Below are 24,077 nucleotides of genomic sequence, written 5' to 3'. Positions count from 1 at the left end.
TACATTCACCAAACTCTGAGTCCAGGGAACAGCTGAAAAATTGTTTGTTTAATTTTCCCTTTGTAACTCATACTGTATCCTTCAGAGGTTTGGGTGGGGGTAGGGGAAGAGGGAGTGTTGGTTTGTTTATTTGGTTTGGGGTTTTTATTTTCTTAAGTCTTGGGCCTGATTCTTCCCATCTAGGTCTACAGGGTTTACCAATATATTCTCTGGAGCTAGAGAGAGAGAGAGAAAGAACAGAGAGGGAGAAACAGAGATTTCTGTTTACTCACAGAAGGAGGTTAATCCTTGCTCCTGCTTGTAAGCTTTTCTTTCACAGCTTTACAACCATCCAAATTATAACTGTGTAATGGAGGATCAAGATTTTTTAGTTTTCCAGAATAAATTTTGAACTTGCGCAAAGGCTTTGCTCAATCTGTAAAGGTGAGAGGAACCTAGTAAAGTGTCTTGTGGGTAGACTTTAGACAGGAGCAGACCCAGATGGGAATTTCATTTCGGCTACTTAACTACTTGGGCTTCCCTGGTAGCTCAGACGGTAAGAATCCATGTGCAATATGGGAGACCTGGGTTTGATCCCTGGGTTGGGAAGATCCCCTGGAGGAGGGCATGGCAACCCACTCCAATATTCTTGCCTGGAGAATCCCCATGGACAAAGGAGCCTGGCAGGCTACAGTCCATGAGGTCACAAAGAGTTGGACATGACTGAATGACTAAGTACTTAACTACTTTAGCCTTGTATAAGTCACTTAACCTCTTGGTTTCTTCATATATAAAATGGGGATAACAATATTTGTCTTAAAGTTTATAATTACATAGTGTGTATAAAAGTACCTTGTCTATTATAGACAGTACATAATACTTTTTAAAAATAATTTTCTTCCCAAATGAAATTATTACTTATAAAGTCTTTTATTAACATTTTTGTTATTTAATGGAAACATGCTTCATTTAAACAAAGTTGTCCTGTTTTGCCTCTTGACTATATTATAAGAGACTGTTTAGTTGCTATGCCACATACTTCTTGAAGTCAACTCTCATCACTGGCTCAAAATGATGTATCAAAATTTATCAGCAGTATAATTACCTCAATTTATATTATTCATGTCACTCAATATGCATGTTTTACTAAACAAAAGTAAATATTTAACAGCTAAGTGAACTATTAAATTGTTACTGGTTTTAGATCTTTGAACCATATCATCAGTAAAAGTTTCATTCAGTAAACACATATTTTATTTTGTCTTGAATAATTTTAGATGAATCAGTGAATAAAATGAATATAGGAAATGAGTATAAGGTTATTGGAATTCCAACCTGTGTAAAAACATCACAGACTGCTGTCTGTGTAGAAGCAAATAGTATCACTTTTTGCATTCCAAAAGGTAAGGAAAATGTTAATATCGTTTTTAACAATACTTGCAAGTTTAAAGCCATTCGTTCAGGAGAGAAGTATTGGCTGCCTGTGTGCTGGACACGCTTCAAAACACTAGGGATAGAGCTGTGATCAGGACAGTCAAGAGTCCCACCCTTAAACCATATGGTAGATAGTGAATAAATCTAAACTAATTAATAAGACAATTTCAGATAATAAATGCTATGAAGGAAATAAAGCAGGATAATGTGGAAACTTGCCCTTAGGAATGATTCTTTTCTTTTGGCTAAACTCTATTTAGATTTAAAAAAAAAAATTTCCAATGAGAAGAACGTTTTAAGATGCCAGGAGTTAAAGAGTAATCTAAAAGCTTTTCTTACCTTTGTTTTCTAGCTAAGGCAATGCTAAATAACTTGTCGTGGTTGAGAAAAAGAGCTGGATAAAATGGCATCCTCTTCCGCATCTGAGTTTTGAGCCAATCGAGAAATAAGACAAGAGGCAAAGGCAGTTGGGGGCCAAAATATCTGCTTTATTACTGATAATTTTCTTCCAACTTAATTAAGCACTAAGTAACCAAAAGTAAAGAGCAGATCTACTCTGGCAAACAAATATCTAAATGTAAGACAGGCTAGTTAAATCTCAAATAATAGATTTTTTTTTTTTTAATCGCTAGATAGCTTTTGAACTGTCGTATTGGAGAAGACTCTTGAGAGTCCCTTGGACCTCAAGGAGATCCAACCAGTCTATACTAAAGGAAATGATTCCTGGGTATTCATTGGAAGGACCGATGGTGAAGCTGAAACTCCAATACTTTGGCCACCTGATGCGAAGAGCTGACTCATTTGAAAAGACCCTGATGCTGGGAAAGATTGAAGGCAGGAGGAGAAGGGGACGACAGAGGATGAGATGGCTGGATGGCATCACCAACTCAATGGACATGAGTTTGAGAAAACTCCGGGAGTTAGCAATGGACAGAGAGGCCTGGCATGCTGCAGTCCATTAGGTTGCAAAGAGTCGGACACAACTGAGTGACTGAACTGAACTGAACTGAGATAGCTATCTAGAATAACAGAGGCCAATGTTGAATTTAGGGCTTCCCTGGTGGCTTAGATGGTAAAGAATCTGCCTGCAATGTGAGAGACCTGGGTTCGATCCCTAGGTAAGGAAGATCCCCTGGAAAAGGGAATGGCTACTCATTCCAGTATTCTTGCCTGGAGAATTCCATGGACAGAGGAGCCTGGTGGGCTATAGTCTATGGGGTCACAAAGAGTTGCCCACTACTGAGCAGCTAGCACTTTCACTTTCTTTCAAGTTGAATTTAAATACAATGAATTCTAGACACCTCTGCTTATTTTGAAGAGAAAAACTTATTAAAAGAATAAAAATATTGAAGAAAGAAAGCATTAATGAACAATGGACATTTTAAAGATCCTTTCAGTATTTTCTGCTCTGAAATGTTTTAAAATTTACTGATTTGGTAGCAGAACATGACTTATATGTAGGTGAAGTGTGCTTTCTCCTGCTAAACTCTAGAATTAGGCAGATTTAACCACCTAAATGTGGCAAGACCTACTCTAGGTAGGCCTCCCTTGGTCCATGGACATGGCTGAATAGAAGAAATCATTGCTCCGTGATGACAGCCCAAGAGGAAAGAGAAAGGGACTGAGTTATATGTGCACAGCTCTTCCCAAACTGACCCATTGGATTAAATTGCTCATCCCTTTCAGGAGCTGGACAGAATAAGGGAGTGGAGAAGGTCTAGAATGAGTCTATGTTAAATTAGTAGGGTATAAATCTTCCCTTTTAACAGGAACATTCAAATATATCCCATTCTGCTTTTTCAGTTCAGTTCATTTCAGTCACTCAGTTGTGTCTGGCTCTTTGGGACCCCATGGGCTGCAGTACACCAGGCTTCCCTGTCCACCCCGGAGCTTACTCCAACTCATGTCCATCGGGTCGGTGATGCCATCCAACCATCTCATCCTGCGTCGTCCCTTTCTCCTGCCTTCAATCTTTTTTAGCATGAGGGTCTTTTCAAATGAGTCAGTTCTTCGCATCAGGTGGCCAAAGTGTTAGAGTTTCAGTTTCAGCATCAGTCCTTCCAATGAACATTCAGAACTGACTTTAGCCCTCCTTAAAGCAGAATATTCAGTTCTGTTTTTTAGCCCTCACTAAATGTGATACTGTTTCGAACACAGAAATATAAAGGAAACACTGCAATACAGGAGCGTCATGATCTGACTTTACTCACATTGGTCTTAAAAGGAAAAAATGAGGAATTTACTTGCAACCCACAGGCAATCTATGTGGGCACACAGGGTGTGCATCCTTTTATTATGTTCCTTGGGTAGAATGATAAACCAGAGTGACCTCCGATCATAATTTATTATCATTGTATTAATTTGAATGTGGCATCATTAAAAGAACTGCAATTTCATATTTTAGATTAATGGAATTAGATGTCTGTATACCATTTGCTTGTTTTAAAGCCCTTTTTAATATGTGTATTAATATTTACTTTCAGTTCCTTCAGGAATTAGTGACAATTTCAGGTGTCTCCTCTCTCTGACTTCCAGCTCATGCTGGAAGTTTACAGCCATACTTGCCAACATCTTTGCATCACAGATTGTTCCTCCTGGGACTTACAATTTGCTCAAGCTCTGTTTGCTGATGAGTCTAGTACAGACAAGTGACCGTAACAAGGAACTGGAAAATTGCTTGGATATTTTAATCGTAACAAGTGATACTCTACTCATAGACAGGTAAAATATATGCCATTACAAATTGATCACAGATTGCATAAATCTTTTCCATAAAGATTATTATAAGACAGATATTTAGAATTTATCTGATATAAATTGCTCCCCACTAGCAAGTACTCTTTTTAAAAAGTTTACTTAAATGTTCAAAAACCTAGGAATGAACTTCATATAAGGCAAAAACAAATTTATAGAATGAAATTTAAATTAAAAAAATAAAAGTCCAATTAGCTCTAACTTAATTGGATAGATGATGTTTTGCTAAAATAAAAATTAAATCATAACGTAAATATAGTGCTAACTGCCACAGATTGCACCAATTTAATCTTCTATTAATGAGCATCAGAGTATTTGTTTCACAGTCTCACCAATACTGGGTATTATTAGGCTTTTAAATTTGGCCCTCTGATAGGTGGAAACTGGTATTTTATTTTAATTTTCATTTATTTAACTAGAAGTAAGTTTTAGCATCATTTAGAATTTATGAAACACTTTTTATTATTTTTCTATGAACACTGTGACCATTGTCCATTTTTAAATTAATCTGCTTATTTCTTGTTCATTCGTGATACCTCTGTAAATTAAAGCCCTTGTCTCTCTTTCTGTTTGTCATTAACCTTTTCCTGTAGTATTTGGGGCTGTATGAGAGATTTGGTGTTTTGTTTTTTAGGTAAGATTTGCATAAATAAAGTGAAGTAATAAGATCTTAAGTATGCAGTTTGATGAATCTTGACAGATACGTGCATTCCTATAGTCATCACCTCAATAAGATATGAAACATTTCCATTTTCCATCACTTTGGAAAGTTCCTTTATTCTCTCAGTTAATTCCTATTTCCACAGGTGATTTCTGTCACCATAAGTTAATTTTCCTGTTCTTGAATTTTGTATAAATAGAATCACACAGTGCAGCCTCTTTGGGATCTAATCTCTTTTGCTCAGCATGTTTTTGAGATTGGCCCTGTTGTATGTGTGTCAGAAGTTCACTTGTTTTTATTGATGAGTCGTGTTCCATTATATAAATGTCCCAGAATTTGTTTCTCCATTTTCCTAGTGAGGGACATTTGGGTTTTGCATGTTTTGACTATATAAATAAAGCTGCAATAAACCTCTCTTGTACAAGTCTTTTTGTAGACTTGTGTTTTCATTGTCTTGAATAAATATCTAGGAGTGGAATTGCTGTGTCATAAGGTAGGTGTATGTAACTTTATAAGAAAGTGCCAAACAGTTTTTCAAAGTGGTTGTGCAATTTTACATTCCAGCCAACGAGGTAGGGTTCCAGATGTTTCTGTCCTCTCCAACATCCAGTATTGTCAGTCTTTCTCAATTTAGCCATACTAGTGTGTGAAATGGTATCTCATTACATTTCTAAGTTGCATTTCCCTGATGACTATTGATTTGAAATCTTCTTCATGTGCTTATTTGCTACTCATCTTATTTTATGAAGTGTCAAGTTGTTTGCTCACTTTTAAATGGAGTTCTGAATGCACATCCATTGTCACATATGTATCATGAAACTTTTCTTCCAGGTACAAAAATAGTTTGTATATTTTTTCTTAAAGATATATTTGATGAGCAGACCTTTTAGTTTTGATTATTATTTTATTTTATGTTTAGTGTTTTCTGGTTTCTGTTTAATAAGTCTCTGCCTACCTCAAGGTCACGAAAATATTCTACTATGTTTTCTTCTAGGAGCATATAGGTTTAACTCTTACAATAGGTCTGTTATTTATTCCAAGTCAGTTTCTGTATATATCTTGTATATATGATAGGTAGGAATCAAGATTAATGTTTTTCCTATGCATTTATCAAACTTTTCCATACTATTTGTTGAAAAAACTTTCCTTTCCCCATTGAATTGCTGTGGTACCAGTATTGAAAATCTGTTAAACTGGTTATATGGTTATAAATTTAGGTATTCAGTTTAACTGGGTATACATCTATTTGAACTTTCTGTTGTGCTTTTTTGACTTGTTTATCTATGATGATGCCTCACATTCTTGATTTTTGTAGCTCTATATTAAGTTTTGAATCAGGTAGTGCAATTTATTCTTCATTTTTAAGATTTGTTTTCACTATTCTAGGTGCTTTGCATTTTCTTAAAAAGTTTAGAATCCATATGTTACTACCAATCTCCATCACACCAAAAAAGCCTTTAAGGATTTTGACTGGAACTGCTTTTAACTTATAAATCAATTTTGGGGAGAATTTACATCTTAACAATGTTTGGTCTTCCAATCCATGACTATGGTATATATTTCCATTTATTTAAATCTTAACTCCTTTCAGTAAATTGCAAAAGTCATGCACATAATTTGTTGATTACTAAGTATTTGGTATTTTTGATGCTGTTAAGCTGGAGACCCAGTTCCCCCTCAGTCTATCCCATCAGGAAGCTTCCATAAGCCTCTTATCCTTCTCTATCAGAGGCAGACGGACTGAAAACCACAATCGAAGAAAACTAACCAATCTAATCACATGGACCACAGCCTTGTCTAACTCAATGAAACTATGAGCCATGCCGTGTAGGGCCACCCAAGACAGATGGGTCATGGTGGAGAGTTCTGACAAAATGTGGTCCACTGGAGAAGGGAATGGCAAACCACTTCAGTATTCTTGCCTTGAGAACCCCACGAATAGTACGAAAAGGCAAAAAGATAGGACACTGAAACATCAACTCCCCAAGTTGGTAGGTGCCCAGTATGCTAATGGAGATCAGTGGATAAATAAAGAGTGAAGAGACAGAGAAAGTAAAAACAACACACATTTGTGGATGTGATTGGTGATGGAAGCAAGGTATGTTGCTATAAAGAGCAATATTGCATAGAACTTGGAATGTCAGGTCCATGCGTCAAGGCAAATTGAAAGCGGTCAAACAGGAGATGGCAAGAGTGAACATCAACATTTTAGGAATCGGCAAACTAAAATGGACTGGAATGGGTGAATTTAACTCAGATGACCATTATATCTACTACTGTGGGCAAGAATCCCTTAGAAGAAATGGAGTAGCCATTATAGTAAACAAAAGAGTCCAAAATGCAGTACTTGGTTGCAGTCTCAAAAATGACAGAATGATCTCTGTTCGTTTCAGAGGCAAACCATTCAGTATCACAGTAATCCAAGTCTATGCCTCGACCAGTAATGCTGAAGAAGCTGAAGTTGAACGGTTCTGTGAAGACTTACAAGACCTTTTAGAACTAACACCCCAAAAAGATGTCCTTTTCATTATAGGGGACTGGAATGCAAAAGTAGGAAGTCAAGAAACACCTGGAATAACAGGCAGATTTAGCCTTGGAGTACAGAATGAAGCAGGGCAAAAGCTAATAGAGTTTTGCCAAGAAAATGCACTGGTCATAGCAAACAACCTCTCCCAACAACACGAGAGAAGACTCTACACATGGACATCACTGGATGGTCAACACTGAAATCAGATTGATTATATTCTTTGCAGCCAAAGATGGAGAAGGCAGTCAGCAAAAACAAGACCAGGAGCTGACTGTGGCTCAGATCATGAACTCCTTAGCCAAATTCAGACTTAAATTGAAGAAAATAGGGAAAACCACTAGACCATTCAGGTATGACCTAAATCAAACCCCCAACTATTATACAATGGAAGTGAGAAATAGATTTAAGGGACTAGATCTAATAGAGTGGCTGATTAAGTATGGACAGAGGTTCGTGACGTTGTACAGGAGACAGGGAGCAAGACCAACCCAAGAAAAAGAAATGCAAAAAAGCAAAATGGCTGTCTGAGGAGGCCTTACAAATAGCAGTGAAAAGAGAAGCAAAAAGCAAAGGAGAAAAGGAAAGATATACCCATTTGAATGCAGAGTTCCAAAGAAGAGCAAAGAGAGATAAGAAAGCCTTCCTCAGTGATCATTGCAAAGAAATAGAGGAAATCAATAGAAAGTGAAAGACTAGAGATCTCTTCAAGAAAATCAGAGATACCAAGGGAACATTTCATGCAAAGATGGGTTCAATAAAGGATAGAAATGGTATGGACCTAACAGAAGCAGAAGAGGTGGCAAGAATACACAGAAGAACTGTACAAAAAAGATCTTCATGACCCGGATAATCACGATGGTGTGATCACTCACCTAGAGCCAGACATCTTGGAATGTGAAGTCAAGTGGGCCTTAGGAAGCATCACTATGAACAAAGCTAGTGGAGGTGATGAATGCCAGTTGAGCTAAAAGATGATGCTGTGAAAGTGCTGCACTCAATATGCCAGCAAATTTGGAAAACTCAGCAGTGGCCACAGGACTGGAAAAGGTCAGTTTTCATTCCAATCCCAAAGAAAGGCAATGCCAAAGAATGCTCAAACTACCGCACAATTGCACTCATCTCACACGCTAGCAAAGTAACCATACGTGAACCATGAACTTCCAGATGTTCAAGCTGATTTTAGAAAAAGCAGAAGAACCAGAGATTAAATTGCCAACATCTGCTAGATCATCGAAAAAGCCAGAGAATTTAAAAAAAAAAAAAAAAAACACATCTATTTCTGCTTTATTGACTATGCCCAAGCCTTTGACTGTGTGGATCACAATAAACTGTGGAAAATTCTGAAGGAGATGGGAATACCAGACCACCTGACCTGCCTCTTGAGAAACCTGTATGCAGGTCAGGAAGCAACAGTTAGAACTGGACATGGAACAACAGACTGGTTCCAAATAGGAAAACAAGTGCATCAAAGCTGTATTTTGTCACCCTGCTTATTTAACTTATATGCAGAGTATATCATTAGAAATGCTGGGCAGGAAGAAGCACAAGCTGGAATCAAGATTGCCAGGAAAAATATCAATAACCTCAGATATGCAGATGACACCACCCTTAATAGCAGAAAGTGAAGAAAAACTAAAGAGCCTCTTGATGAAAGTGAAAGAGGAGAGTGAAAAAGTTGGCTTAAAGCTCAACATTCAGAAAATGAAGATCATGGGATCTGGTCCCGTCACTTCCTGGGAAATTGATGGGGAAACAGTGGAAACAGTGTCAGACATTATTTTGGGGGGCTCCAAAATCACTGCAGATGGTGATTGCAGCCATGAAATTAAAAGAAGAAAAGTTATGACTCCTTGGAAGAAAAGTTATGACCAACCTAGACAGCATTTTAAAAACAGAGACATTACTTTGTCAACCAAGTTCCATCTAGTCAAGGCTATGGTTTTTCCAGCAGTCATGTATGATGTGAGAGTTTGACTATAAAGAAAGCTGAGCGCCAAAGAATTGATGCTTTTGAACTGTGGTGTTGGAGAAGACTCTTGAGAACCCCTTGGACTGCAAGGAGATCCAACCAGTCCATCCTAAAGGAAATCAGTCCTGAATAGTCATTGGAGGGACTGGTGTTGAAGCTGAAAGTCCAATACTTTGGTCACCTGATGCAAAGAACTGACTTATTGGAAAAGACCCTGATGCTGGGAAAGATTGAAGGCGGGAGGAGAAGGGAATGACAAAGGATGAGATGGTTGGACGGCATCACTGACTCAATGGGCATGCTTCAGAGTAAACTCCAGGAATTGGTGATGGACAGGGAGGCCTGGTGTGCTGCAGTCCATGGGGTTGCAAAGAGTCAGGCACGACTGAGCAACTGAAATGAACTGAACTGAACTGTTGATGCTGTTAAAGTGGTAGTGCTTTGTTAATTTTATTTTTAAGTATTTGCTTTGAATATATAGAGATAGTGTTGATTTTTGTATTTGTGTCTTATACTCTGTGACCTTCTATCAGTAGTTCAAAAACTTCCTCAGTTAATTCCAATGATTCACCAATTTTGAGGCCTATTGTTCTATATAACTAGGTTCTCAGCCTGACTGCCTGTTAGAATCATCTGGGAAAATATTTTTTAAAATATTTATGCCTGTGGTGCACCCCCAAAGATTATATTGTGTGGAATAGGGCTTAGCATTGGAATTTTTTAAAGACGCCAAGCAATTTTTTTGTTAAAGTATCTTAGCGTAATAACCGTTAGGCCCATCTGTGTTTTCACAAATGTCAAGATTTCATTGTTTTTATGGCTGAGTAATATTCCATTATATATATATTTATATATATACACCACATCTTCTTTATCCACTCATCTATTGATGGACACTTAGATTGTTTCTATATCTTGGCTATTGTAAATAATGCTGCAATGAACATGGAGGTGCATATATCTTTTCCAATTAATGTTTTTGTTTTCTTTGGATTAATGTCCAGAAGTGGAATTGCTGTATCATATGATAACTCTGTTGAGGAATTTCCACACTGTTCTCCATAAAAAGCTATATCAATATATATTCCTACCAACAGTGCATAAGGGGTCCCTTTATCCACATTCTTGCCAACAATTGGTTTTTGGGTTTGTGTGTGTTTGATAACTGTCATTCTGATAGGTTTGTTGTGATATCTCATTGTGTTTTTGATTTCCATTCCCCTGATGATTTTTTATGTTGACCATCTTTTCCCATGACTGTTGGCTCCACAGGTGATTTTAAAGTGAACTACAGTTGAGAACCACTGCCCTATAGACTTGCAAATTTTCCTTCTACATCTTACCCATTTTACATATCTTCAAATTAACATCTAAATTCCTTGGAATGACACATATTCTAGACATTTTATAGCATCTACCTGTTCATTCTTAAGAGATTCTGCTTCACCCTCTTTTGCACTGTATGTGTGTGTCTGGTCATCATAGTAGATCGCACCAGCAAGCTATGATTTCTGCAGCAAGGATTTACAAGCAAAGCTAAGCTAATCATATTCTTTTCTTATAATTTAAATTTGAGAAACAAAGAGGCTTGAGGCAATTGGCAAAGATATTAGAAAGCAAAAGGAAGTATCAAGAGTTATGTTGATACATAGGTAGCAGGGGTAGTCATGATTAACTATTTGCAAAACCTAAATGCAGAAGTTTTGAATAAATGACAGAAAGCAGGTCATCAAAAGAGAAAGTCTTGGTTCAAATGTCATCTCTCTATAGCTTTCTCGGATTTTTTTTCCAGGAAGAAATAATTATTTTATGGATGTCCTCACAGCATTATTTTAGTACTCATCATATCATATTTTACTTTTTTGTTTTCATCTCTCTAAGGTGTGAGCTTTCCAAGTTGAGGACCAAATCTCATGTGCTCCTATGTGTTTTTATCCCTAGCACTAGTGCTCAATAAACATTAAATCAAATTAAATCTAATTGTATAGCTATTATACATTATGACTTCTGAAAATCAAATATTAAATAGTAGTAATTCATGATTTATTTTTTCCCTTAGGCTTTTGAATTTTAGTATAAACCTTGTGCCCCGTGGAATACGTCATTCAGTCTCTACTGAAATTTTCCCTACTCTATCCAGGAATAAGTATGGAACTGGAGCAGTTAGCATTCAAGCTGGCAGTGCTTTGCTAGCTAAAGGTGGTATCTGCTTTATAGGAGACTTGGCTACACACAAAAAAGATAAACTTGAACAGCTCCAGTCAGGTAAACAATATTTTTTCAAATTAATTTTTACCTATTTAACTTTTCCATCAGTGTCATGGAGCTGAGTATGCTAAATCACTTCAGTCATGTTTGACCCTATGCGACCCTATGGACTGTAGCCCTCCAGGCTTCTCTGTCCACGGGATTCTCCAGGCAAGAATACTAGAGTGGGTTACCGTGCCCTCCTTCAGGAGATCTTCCTGACCCAGTAATCGAACCCAGGTTTCCTGCATTGCAGGCCGATTCTTTGCTATCTGAACCACCACAGAAGCCTAGGACTTACCTAACAATAGAGGTTATAATGTACACATTTTAGAAATAGAGAAATTATATTAAATGACATTTCTCATTTTACCTTGATAAATAAAAACAGGAATTTAATGTGTAAATGCACTGTTTAAGCCTTTGCTCAGAGTTGTAACACATGAATTTGTATTAGAGTTAGTCACTCAGTCATATCCGACTCTTTGTGACCCCATGGACTGTGGCCCACCAGGCTTTGTTCATGGAATTCACCAGGCAAGAATACTGGAGTGGGTTGCCTTGCCTTCCAGATTTATTTCCTCTTCTTGTGTTATTGCACTAGTTAGGACCTTCAAGATGATGTTGAAAAACAGTGGTGAAAAGGAACATCATGATCTTGTCTTGTTCCTGATCTTAATAGGAAAGTTTCAAGTTTCTCACCATTATGTATGATGTCAGCTATAGGTTTTTTGATGAAGTTCTTTTTCAAGTTGAAGGTGTTCCCTTCTATTCCTAATCTACTAAGAGTTTTTAAATAAAGGGTGTTGAATTTTACCAAATGCTTTTTCTGCTTCTATTGACGTGATAATGTGATTTTTCTTCTGTAGCCTGTTGATATTATGGGGATTACATTAATTGACTTTCAAATGTTGAACTAGCTTTGCATACCTAACATAAATTCTACCTGGCTGTGTTGTATATTTATTTTTATACATCATTGAATTAATTTGCTAATATTTTGTTGAGAATTTTTACTTGTGTATTCATAAGGGCTATTGGTCTGTAGTTTTCTTGTTATATCTTTTATCTGATTTTGGTATTAGGATAATGCTACTTGAGCCAGATTTATAACTAACATGGATATGGAGAAATAAGTATTGGGCAAAGAAAAGTTAGGGCTTTGCATTCTTGGCATACCAGCAAGCATGTGCAGCAATACACAGGAGACATAGCATATTGCCTCTGCCTGCAGAAATAGACTCACACTCATATGTTCAACTGATTTTTGATCACAACATCAAAACAATGAGGAAAATGGGGAAAGTTTTTTCTACAAATTATGGTGGAACATCTGGAAAAGAATTAATATTTGTTCATACCTCACAACTATACACAATAATTAATTAAAGATGAATCATAAACCTAGATGTAAAAACTTAAATTCTAAGGCTACCAGAAGAAAACATGAGAAATCTTTATGATTTAAGGGTGTGTTGTGTGAATGCTCAGTCATGTCTGACTCTGTGACCCCATGGACTGTAGCCTGCCAAGCTCCTTTATCCACGGGATTTTGCAGGCAAGAACACTGGCTGCTGCTGCTGCTAAGTCGCTTCAGTCGTGTACAACTCTGTGTGACCCCACAGACGGCAGCCCACCAGGCTCCTCTGTCCCTGGGATTCTCCAGGCAAAAATACTGGAGTGGGTTGCCATTTCCTTCTCCAACACATGCATGCATGCTAAGTCACTTCACTCGTGTCCGACTCCGTGCGACCCCATGGACAGCAGCCCACCAGGCTCCTCTGTCCACGGGATTCTCTAGGCAAGAACACTGGGGTGGGTTGCCATTTCCTTCTCCAGAGGATCTTCCCTATCCAGGGATCAAACCTTAATCTCCTGCATTGCAGGCAGATTCTTTACCACTTGTGCCACCAGGGTAGGCAAAGATTTTTTAGGCAAAACCCAGAAAGCAATTAACAGAAAATAATTGATGAATTGGACTTCATCAAAAATTTAAAAGTTATACACATCAAAAGGCCATTTAAAAAGTGAGTAGGCAAACAAAGGAAAAGAAAATAATTGCAATACATTTATTTGACATAGGACATATATACCTAGAACATAGAAGCAATTCCTACAAGTCAGTAATTTAAAAAACAAAGTGTATGTGTTAGTCACTCAGTCATGTCCAACTCTTTGTGACCACATGGACTATATATAGCCCACCAGGTTCCTCTGTCCATGGAATTCTCCAGGCAAGAATACTGGAGTGGGTTGCCATTCTCTTCTCCAGGGGATCTTAACAACCCAGGAATTGAACCTGAGTCTTCCACACTGCAGGCAGATTTTTTTATCCACTGAGCCACCAGGAACCTCCCACCCTCCACCCCAACAAAAAAACCCCTAAAGAACCAGACACAAAATACCAGATTGTATGTATTATCTCACAATCTTTTCCTCTTTCATTCTTAACTTAGATGATCCGCTTTCTTTTTTTTTTCCCACACAAAAGAACATTGCTTAATTTCAGCCTCCTTTGTAACCTGCATGATACTACCAGTCTCCTTACCCTCCGCCTATTCATCCCAGTCCACAATTCCAGCTTCATGCTTTGGACTAATGGTTCTCATCTTCAGGGGATACAGAAACATTCAGATATTTTTCTTGCCTTCTTCTTTTTATGGCAAATCCTCTAATTTAGCCATATCCTGCAAAACCATCAAGTTTTCCTGTATCTTTGCTATCTAAAATTTAGGTCATAAAATTCATTATAATAATATTTATTAATTTATAGCTATAGTGACCAAAGTGAACTTAAGTGACAAATGGATAATGTCTCTTGACTTAGCTGTGGAAAGTAGAAGCATCACAGTCTACATCTCGGGAAAGAAGTTTGGGGATGATGTGGATCAACAAATGACTTTTCCAGTTCAGTGTAGTTTTTGGTCTTTTCTTGATATGGATTCACCCTCAAGGAGAAATATACAGAAAACCAATATGCTAATTGGTCAGATGGTAAAGTATATGTGTATTTTATTGTTAGAATGTTGTTCAAGGAATTTAGTCATGGATTTTAGTCTCAATTTTTTAATAACAATGTTTTATTTTTATTTCTGTGCTTACTTTCTATACTTACTCAGATCCTGGAACTAAATAATGACACGGTTGTTTGCAATTTTTCATTTTTTAGTCATACAAAGCAGGTATCTGCTCACTAGAAATTATTATTTGAGTAGGTAGTGGGGGAGGTTTTCATGAATAATGTATAAGAAAATACTCAATAAAGAGCATTTTAAAAAATTGGTTACCACAAAGATCCCATGCTATTTGGGAATCACTTTAAATGAAGTATTATTTATAATTATTATTTAAATTATTAACAGAATTATATTACTATAGTGTCAATTACATTAAATTATGAAACTATAATTGTAATGATTATTTTATTTTGTTATTATTTAAAGTGTTTGTGAAAATGCCAGTGTTTAATATTTGCCTTCTACACTTTTGTTTGAGGTAGGATTGCAGTTTAATTCCAGCTAATCTTGTAGAGTCCTTTGCATTATTGATTAACTGCAACGAATCATCTTCTTGCCACCCACTTCTTCCAACTGTGCAACATACTTTAAAGAAAGCCATTGATCCTGAAGGGCTGCTTTATTTAGCTTCTAAACAGTTCACAACTGAAGATTTTGAAAAGGTAAAGGTAGAAAAAATGAGTGCCGTGAATATTTGTGTTAATGTTTCTCAATTTAAATAAAACTCCCTTTGAACATTCAATTTTCCTTATTTAGAATTTTCTTTTATTTCAATTTGCTTTCAGCTTTTAAGCATTTTAAGGACATTGTATAGAAAATATTTTAGATTAGAATTAAATTAAAAGCTATAAGGACATAGATATTAAAATGTTGAGTTTATTCTTTGAATCACTAATCAGATCACCATGGTCTATCTTTCCATTAAAACATTCAAAATAGAATATTTTTATAAAACATTATGATGAGAGGCTTTCTAGATACACAGTTTTTTACATTTTACAAACTATTCAAAGGGAATAGTTCTGACTATAGGGAGTATGTATCATGACTCACAAACCCATTTATTTTAATGTCTTGACCTGAAAACATGTGTGGCGTGTTCAGAGAACCTGAGAGCTGGATGATGCAGATTTAGTAATGACTCTAATAGCTATTAAAGGTACTCAAGTATTTACAAGTGAAACCCTTTTAATATTAACTGTTGAGAAATCTGTCCACAATAGAGTAAAGTGTCTGTGTAGGATACCTAAATGGCCTGTAACGCTGGGAAGTGGGAATCCACAGGTCAGCAAATTTTTTGTTCATATCAGCCTTTTTTTGCAGCCCAAATTGCATGGATAAAAGGTTGAAAGGTGGAGTTTATTCGCATAGATTAAAACAGAAAAAGAACAATATTTATGATAAAATAAGGTCTTTTCATTTGTTTTAGTGTGTATAAAAAAAGGCAATTAGTCTTTAGGAACTGGGGTACTAAATGATATAGACATGCTAATAACCTGGAAAAATTTTTGCCCAGTTTTTCCCTGAAAAACAAACCAAAAAATCTATGGATTTAATTAGTCAGGCATTTACTGAGTACTTAATATAGATGAGCCTCTTTCTGTTCTTTTATATTCTCCTAGAAATGTACATTTTTCTTCCTTAGTTTATCATTTAATTGAGATGTATGAAACAAGGGACAATTTAAAGTTGTGTTAGGTGGTGCTGACTATAAGTATTGCATGACTTCAGAAAGGAAGGTATCAAGTAGAATGCAAGAGTTAGGAATAACCGAAAAGGTGGTGAGACTTTAGTTGTGCCTTAAGAAAAGATAAGATTTAAATTATCCTCCAATTAAAACTAAATTTTACAAGAAGGAAAAAAAGAAAGCAAAAGGTAAGATTTAAGTGACAGGAAGGATGGACATTCCAAAAAAAAAAAAAAGCTAAAAATAAGAGCAAAGACATAAAAGTTGAGATGAGTACACATGGAAAACTATGAGAAGATCTGTTGACTGGAGCAAAAATTATATTATGTAGTCATAAAGATTAGGCAACTGTTGAAGAAGTTGATAACTGGAGGCCAACGCTGGCTCCTGTGCTACATTCCCAGTAGCAGAGACAACAGGTCTTTTATGAAGGGGCATGTGGATGTCTTATCACTGTGACCCCATAGCATAAAACCTAGAGAGAGCTACCAATGTTATTGATAGTATTGTTCTGTTCTGAAGGCCTGGAGGGAATTGTGGAATGTAAGAAAAATAAAGACAGGACATATCCAACCCAGGACATATCCAGATCTTTTTAAAAAGTTATATTTAAAATACAGATATAATAGTTAATAGCAACTTTATTATGGATGGTTTTTCTTTTTTGTTTCCTCCTGTTGTTTTTCTGGTTTTGCAACTCACAGAAACAAAAGAAATGGTGAATGGTGAAAAGTCTGGAAATGGTGTCATAGAATAAGGACTTGAGGAACTGGGCATCAGTCAGAAAGAAAGCACAAAACTCAGAGAAAACAGTGATAATCATTAAGTTGAGGGCTTATTTTCTACCCAAAATCTTTCTGAATCTTCAAGGCCCATCTTCATAGTAGTTAACACAGTACTTCCCACATCGCTGGTCTTTAGATGTGTTTTTTAAAAGGAAGGAAGGGAAGGAAGAAGGCCAATGAGAGAAAGTTTTCTAGAAATAAACTGTCAGAGAATTAAGACTATTCAAAGCGAAATGAGATTCTGAGGGGAGCTGTCTCCCACTAGAAGGCTCTGAGTAAGCCTTTATTCCACTGGAAGCAAAGACTTGATAGTCATTCAAATACATTGCACAGAACATTTCTGCACTAAGAGGGAAGAATAGGTTATTCTGGGTAGACTGTAATATTCTTTGTAAGTGTAATATGATTTAAAGTGCTCAATGGCTTTGGATGGCTCATATATTTAATCAGTTTTGATGTAAATAAAGTATGCAAACTTTAAAAAATAAAATGACCATATTTGGATTTTTGTAATATAGGTTCTCTTAATAAAGTTTGAATTTCTTGAATTTTCACACTTTCGATTTAGCTACTTGCTTTTGCAAAAAATTTGAATGTCGAATTCAGCTTGGAGGCAGAAAGAATGATTCATGGCTATTACCTAGCAAGTCGCAGAATCAGAACAGATTCTATATATGGATCAAAACTGTCAGCATCTGCATTAAAATATTTGTAAGTATTCAACTTTAAAATCATTACTGACTTTAAAAAATCTTTGTTTACCTTTTTTTTTTAGCTGTGCTGGGTTCTCCTTGTGTGGGGTTTACCCTAGTTGCAGAGTGGGGGCTACTCTTTAGTTGAGGTACACAAGCTTCTCATTGCAGTGGCTTTTCTTCTTGTGGAGCACGTACTCTAGAGCTCATGGGCTTCAGTGGCTGCGACGTGAAGGCTCAGTAGTTGTGGCTCCCCAGCTCTAGAGCATAGGCTCAGTAGTTGTGATCCAGAGGCTTACTTGCTGTGCCGCATATGGGATGGTCCTGGACCAGGGATCGAACCTGTATCTTCTGCATTGGCAGGCAGATTCTTTACCACTGAGCCACCAGGGAAGCCCCCATTATTTACTTTTAAATGATGTGTTCAATTAACTGTCTCACTTGTTTTTTGATTGCTGGGTGGTTGATTTACAATATACTTTGTTCCAAAAGAATTTAAGGTAACTTAATTATTTCTTCTGTTATAGCCTTACATCGTTTGAACCTCCAACAATTTGTTTTCACTAAACTACTTTTTATTGGATACCTGGTATCAGGTACATCTGGAAAAAATGCACTGAATTTTTTAATGCAAATGATTATTTTTTTAAAATGTGGTTCAGTTCAGTTCAGTTCGCTTCAGTTCAGTTCAGTCGCTCAGTCGTTTCCAACTCTTTGAGACCCCATGGACTGCAGCACGCCAGGCCTCCCTGTCCATCACCAACTCCCAGAGCTTACTCAAACTCATGTCCATTGAGTCAGTTGACTTTCTAGATATTTTATAGTTGAGCTTAGAAAAAAAATTTATGTTATTCTTTGTGCTTTTAAACACTTTAGTACACTCAAGTACTATTGTTCCTTGAGAAGTGTTTTAAAACTAATTTTTATTATAAAAGTAAAGTATGGACATAGTGAAAGAAAAGTCTAAAATAATGAGTTAAGTCCCTTGCTGACCCTACCTGTGATTATCTCACTCCCTGGAGATGATCCCTGCTAACAGGCTTTGTGTGTCCTTTCATAAATTACCCATTCAGATACTAGCATATACAAATATATAGTTTAAATATGTGATGTATATTAAGTACATATTTTATTTGAATGTTATATATTTTAGATTAATATGTTATTTAACATATTATATAAAAATATTTTTATAATACATAAATACATATGTAGCCATACAGATATTCTCTTTTTGCACAAATGGAATCATGCATACATCTCATGATATCTTACTATTAACATGTAAAGAATTGCCTCATTCTGTTTTAATAGTTCCCTTACAGTTTTACTGTGTTATGATGTGGCTATTCCATAATTTAAACAGTCCTCTGTTGATAGCCATTATTCCATTTAATATAGATTACTATGTAATCTCAACCCAAATTATGAAGTAGGACCAGGGGTAAAAATAATCTATTAAATAAATAAATATCTTGTTATGACTGCAGTATAAAATAAGACAAGTGGAGGACTGATAGGAAATGTCAGGTATAGGACTAAAAGAGATAAATATGTTTAGTTAATTTCTCCAACTCTATCTTCATAGAACTAAAAAATTGCGACAGAAAGGGAAGGTAGAAATTAACTGTGATGTTTTAAAATGGCAAACAGAATTATATAATGCTGTTTTCTGAAGTAATATTTCAAATACTCAGTACTCAGAGCTTAAAAGGTTTGAAAGCCCTATTATCTCATTTGCTTTTCCTCTGTCTTAAAAAGATATTTTTAATTTAAACTCACATAGCCTCAGTTTACATTTGACTCTACTAATCCAAGAATAAGACAGAATTAAGTTTAGTATGACAACTCTACTGTTTCCTCTTATAGAAATAAATACTGGAGATGGAAATGGGTCGTATAAAATAGTCAAGTAAATGAAGCACTTCTCAGAAGAGTCATAAACCTTGACTTTTTCTCCTGCTTCTATAGACAGGTACCTATTAACACCAGCCATGCTTAATCTCCCTACAATGCAGGAGACCCCAGTTCGATTCCTGGATCAGGAAGATCTCCTGGAGAAGGGATAGGCTACCCACTCCAGTATTCTTGGGCTTCCCTTGTGGCTCAGCTGGTAAAGAATCCACCTGCAATGCAGGAGATCCTGGTTTGAGCCCTGGGTTGGGAAGATGCCCTGGAGAAGGGAAAGTGTATTCACTCCAGTATTCTTGGGCTTCCCTTGTGGCTCAGCTGGTGAAAATCCTGCTGCAATGTGGGAGACCTGGGTTTGATCCCTGGGTTGGGAAGATCCTCTGGAGAAGGGAAAAGCTACCCTTTCCAGTATTCTGGCCTGGAGCATTCCATGGACTGTATAGTCCATGGGGTTGCAAAGAGTTGGACACGACTGAGTGACTTTCACTTGCATGCTTTTCTAGAGAAGTGGAGCTGAACAGTGCTCTTTGCTTTCCCTGAAAAGCTGTATATATATTCTGTCCCGCTCAAAATTTTTAGAAGAAGTTTGGGTGAGGACATCAGGAACATGATAATTAAATTTCTAAGTAAGCAACTCTGGAGAGATCTTCACAGACTCAAATTATTATTTTAGTCTAGCAACAAGAAAATTAATAGGACAAATGTAATGTATGGACAGAAGTTCGTGACATTGTACAGGAGACAGGGATCAATACAATCCCCATGGAAAAGAAATGAAAAAAAGCAAAATGGCTGTCTGGGGAGGCCTTACAAATAGCTGTGAAAAGAAGAGAGCAAAAAGCAAAGGAGAAAAGGAAAGACATAAGCATCTGAATGCAGAGTTCCAAAGAATAGCAAGGAGAGATAAGAAAGCCTTCCTCAGCGATCAATGCAAAGAAATAGAGGAAAAGAACAGAATGGGAAAGACTAGAGATCTCTTCAAGAAAATTAGAGATACCAAGGGAACATTTCATGCAAAGATGGGCTCGATAAAGGACAGAAATGGTATGGACCTAACAGAAGCAGAAGATATTAAGAAGAGGTGGCAAGAATACACAGAAGAACTGTACAAAAAAGATCTTCATGACCCAGATAATCACAATGGTGTGATCACTCACCTAGAGCCAGACATCTTGGAATGTGAAGTCAAGCAGGCCTTTGAAAGCATCACTACGAAAAAAGCTAGAGGAGGTGATGGAATTCCAGTTGAGCTATTTCAAATCCTGAAAGATGATGCTGTGAAAGTGCTGCACTCAATATGCCAGCAAATTTGGAAAACTCAGCAGTGGCCACAGGACTGGAAAAGGTCAGTTTTCATTCCAATCCCAAAGAAAGGCAATGCCAAAGAATGCTCAAACTATAGCACAATTGCACTCATCTCACATGCTAGCAAAGTAATGCTCAAAATTCTGCAAGCCAGGCTTCAGCAATCCATGAATCGTGAACTTCCAGATGTTCAAGCTGGTTTTAGAAAAGGCAGAAGAACCAGAGATTAAATTGCCAACATCTACTGGATCATCGAAAAAGCCAGAGAGTTTGAAAAAAACACATCTATTTCTGCTTTATTGACTATGCCCAAGCCTTTGACTGTGTGGACCACAATAAACTGTGGAAAATCCTGAAAGAGATAGGAATACCAGACTACCTGACCTGCCTCTTGAGAAACCTGTATCCAGTTCAGGAAGCAACAGTTAGAACTGGACATGGAACAACCTGTTCCAACATATTTCCATTTCCAAATAGGAAAAGAAGTACATCAAGGCTGTATATTGTCACCCTGCTTATTTAACTTATATGCAGAGTACATCATGAGAAATGCTGGGCTGGAAGAAGCACGAGCTGGAATCAAGATTGCCAGGAGAAATATCAATAACCTCAGATATGCAGATGACACCACCCTTATGGCAGAAAGTGAAGAGGAACTAAAGAGCCTCTTGACGAAAGTGACAGAGGAGAGTGAAAAAGTTGGCTTAAAGCTCAACATTCAGAAAACGAAAATCATGGTATCTGGTCCCATCACTTTATGGCAGATAGATGGGGAAGCAGTGGAAGCAGTGTCAGACTTTATTTTTTTGGGCTCCAAAATCACTGCAAATGGTGATCGCAGCCACGAAATTAAAAGACGATTATTCCTTGGAAGGAAAGTTATGACCAACCTAGATAGCATATTCAAAAGCAGAGATATTACTTTGCGAACAAAGGTCTGTCTAGTCAAGGCTGTGGTTTTTCCAGTGGTCATGTATGGATGTGAGAGTTGGACTGTGAAGACAGCTGAGCGCCGAAGAATTGATGCTTTTGAACTGTGGTGTTGGAGAAGACTCTTGAGAGTCCCTTGGACTGCAAGGAGATCCAACGAGTCCATCCTAAAGGAGATCAGTCCTGGGTGTTCGTTGGAAGGACTGATGCTGAAGCTGAAACTCCAATACTTTGGTCACCTCATGCGAAGAGTTGACTCATTGGACAAGACCTTGATGCTGCAAGGGATTGGGGGCAGGCGGAGAGGGGGACGACAGAGATGGCTGGATGGCATCACCGACTCGATGGACATGAGTTTGAGTGAACTCCAGGAGCTGGTGATGGACAGGGAGGCCTGGCGTGCTGTGATTCATGGCGTCCCAAAGAGTTGGACATGACTGAGCGACTGAACTGAACTGAATGTCTTTAATTAGGTCCCAACCTCCCTGATACTGAAAGCATGGGAAAGGGGTGATCTGCCTTAATATGAAAAAGATTTGAGATTTCATGTTTTTATGTTTAATATGAATAAGTAATGTAATAGGGCTGTAAATAATACTGTGATTTGGGGTTGTATTAATAGAACATAGTATCAAGAGTGAGAAAATGCTTATTTGGCCCCAAGTCTTCTCTACTGATCAAATCACACCTTAGTACTATACTGAAAAGGAATATTAACCAAATTTGGTCATAGTATAGTACTAACGTGTGATTTGATTCAGTATCAGGGAGGACACAGCCAGGATGATAAGGGGCATGAAAATCATGTCACATGACATATTAAAAGAACTAGGAGGGACTTCCCTGGTGGTCCAGTGGTTAAAACCTTACACTTCCAAAGCAGGGGTGCAGGTTTCTTGGTCAGGGAACTAAGATCCTATATGCTGTGGAATGTGGCCAAAAGAAAAATAGAACTAGGAATATTTATCTTGGAGAAAATAAACTATGGAGCAACTAGAATAGTTGTCTTTGAATATCTGAAGAGCTGTCCCATTTAAAAAGTGTTAGATTTGTTTTGTAATCCCAGAGGACAAAACAGAGACCATTGGGTGTAAATTGCAGTGAAACCAATTTCAGTTTACATTTATATAATCTTTGTGGGTGAGTCCCCAAATTTTCAAATGTGTTATTTGAAATCACAATAACCCTATTAATTTTTATTATCCCCATTTTATAGCAGAGCTTCAAAAAAACTCAGAAATTAAATGATTCATACAAACTCAAACAGCTAGTAAATTTCTAGAGACATAGTTCAGATTTTCTGATTCCCGTGTGCAGCAATCATTCAAGTGCCTTAAAGCTAGCTTAAAAATAATAAAGGAATGGATTGCTTTCCGATTCTCAGTGAATCCTAGGGTAAGTTCAAAAGAGACCAAATAATAAGTATCTTGGGATGCTGTATAGAAAATTCAGTTGTCTGATGGGATGTTGAAATTTGCTTTCTAAAATCTCTTCAACACGGAAATTTCAAGATTCTGTGAGGACTTCCAGTGGGTTAAGAACTGGGAGAAAAGACCAAGGATGTGTCTGTAAGAGATATTTAGTTAATTTTCTAGCTGTGTATTTAACTGAACAGAACTTGGGGAGGGTAATGTGTAGAATAATAAAGAAAAACCAGGATAAAAGCCAATTCTTTGATAAAAAATCAGGAGACTTCCTCATTCTGAAACAGTCTATTCAACTTGGTAGAAAAAAAATGCTTTGTAAAGAAACTAAAATTGTTTTAAAAATAAGAATATGCTGATCTTTAAGGTGTGGCTTATGTTCACACATATCTTGTTTTTTTCTTGCCAAAATATATATTGTCTTTATAATATCAGCATATTTTGATTGGCCTCAATTTTCTCTTTTAGAGTTTCCCTATCTGAAGCCCATGCTCGACTGAACTTAAGGAATAAAGTGCTTAAAGAAGATGTACTAATTGCAGCCTTATTATTTGAAACATCTCTAACACTGAAATATGGTAATCTATTAAGTTATTAATGATCACTATAAATAATTATATTTAAACTTAAAGATTTTTAATCTAAGATGTTACATATATATTAAATATTATTTTAAAGAATAATAAATTTCTACAACATAAGTCCAGTTTGAATTTAAACATTTAATTATTGTTTACAGGTCATATCATTATCTG

The 24,077-nt window shown here is 36.8% G+C and overlaps 1 protein-coding gene across 1 annotated transcript in view; it reads left to right on the top strand.

Annotated features, from left to right (window-relative positions):
* Positions 1-24,077, top strand: part of MCMDC2 (minichromosome maintenance domain containing 2) — a 35,926-nt gene that overhangs the window by 5,734 nt on the left and 6,115 nt on the right. Inside the window, exons 7-13 of the mRNA XM_005689035.3 lie at positions 1,257-1,382; positions 3,897-4,134; positions 11,384-11,589; positions 14,399-14,565; positions 15,071-15,250; positions 17,629-17,771; positions 23,791-23,900. Coding sequence (XP_005689092.1) covers positions 1,257-1,382; positions 3,897-4,134; positions 11,384-11,589; positions 14,399-14,565; positions 15,071-15,250; positions 17,629-17,771; positions 23,791-23,900 — 1,170 coding nt within the window. The remainder of the gene's footprint in view (positions 1-1,256; positions 1,383-3,896; positions 4,135-11,383; positions 11,590-14,398; positions 14,566-15,070; positions 15,251-17,628; positions 17,772-23,790; positions 23,901-24,077) is intronic.

Source organism: Capra hircus, chromosome 14 (genome assembly GCF_001704415.2).
Source record: "Capra hircus breed San Clemente chromosome 14, ASM170441v1, whole genome shotgun sequence".
In the NCBI taxonomy this organism is placed as follows: domain Eukaryota; kingdom Metazoa; phylum Chordata; class Mammalia; order Artiodactyla; family Bovidae; genus Capra; species Capra hircus.
Note: the sequence above shows the minus strand (reverse complement) of the source record. Positions and strands in the feature narration are given on the sequence as shown.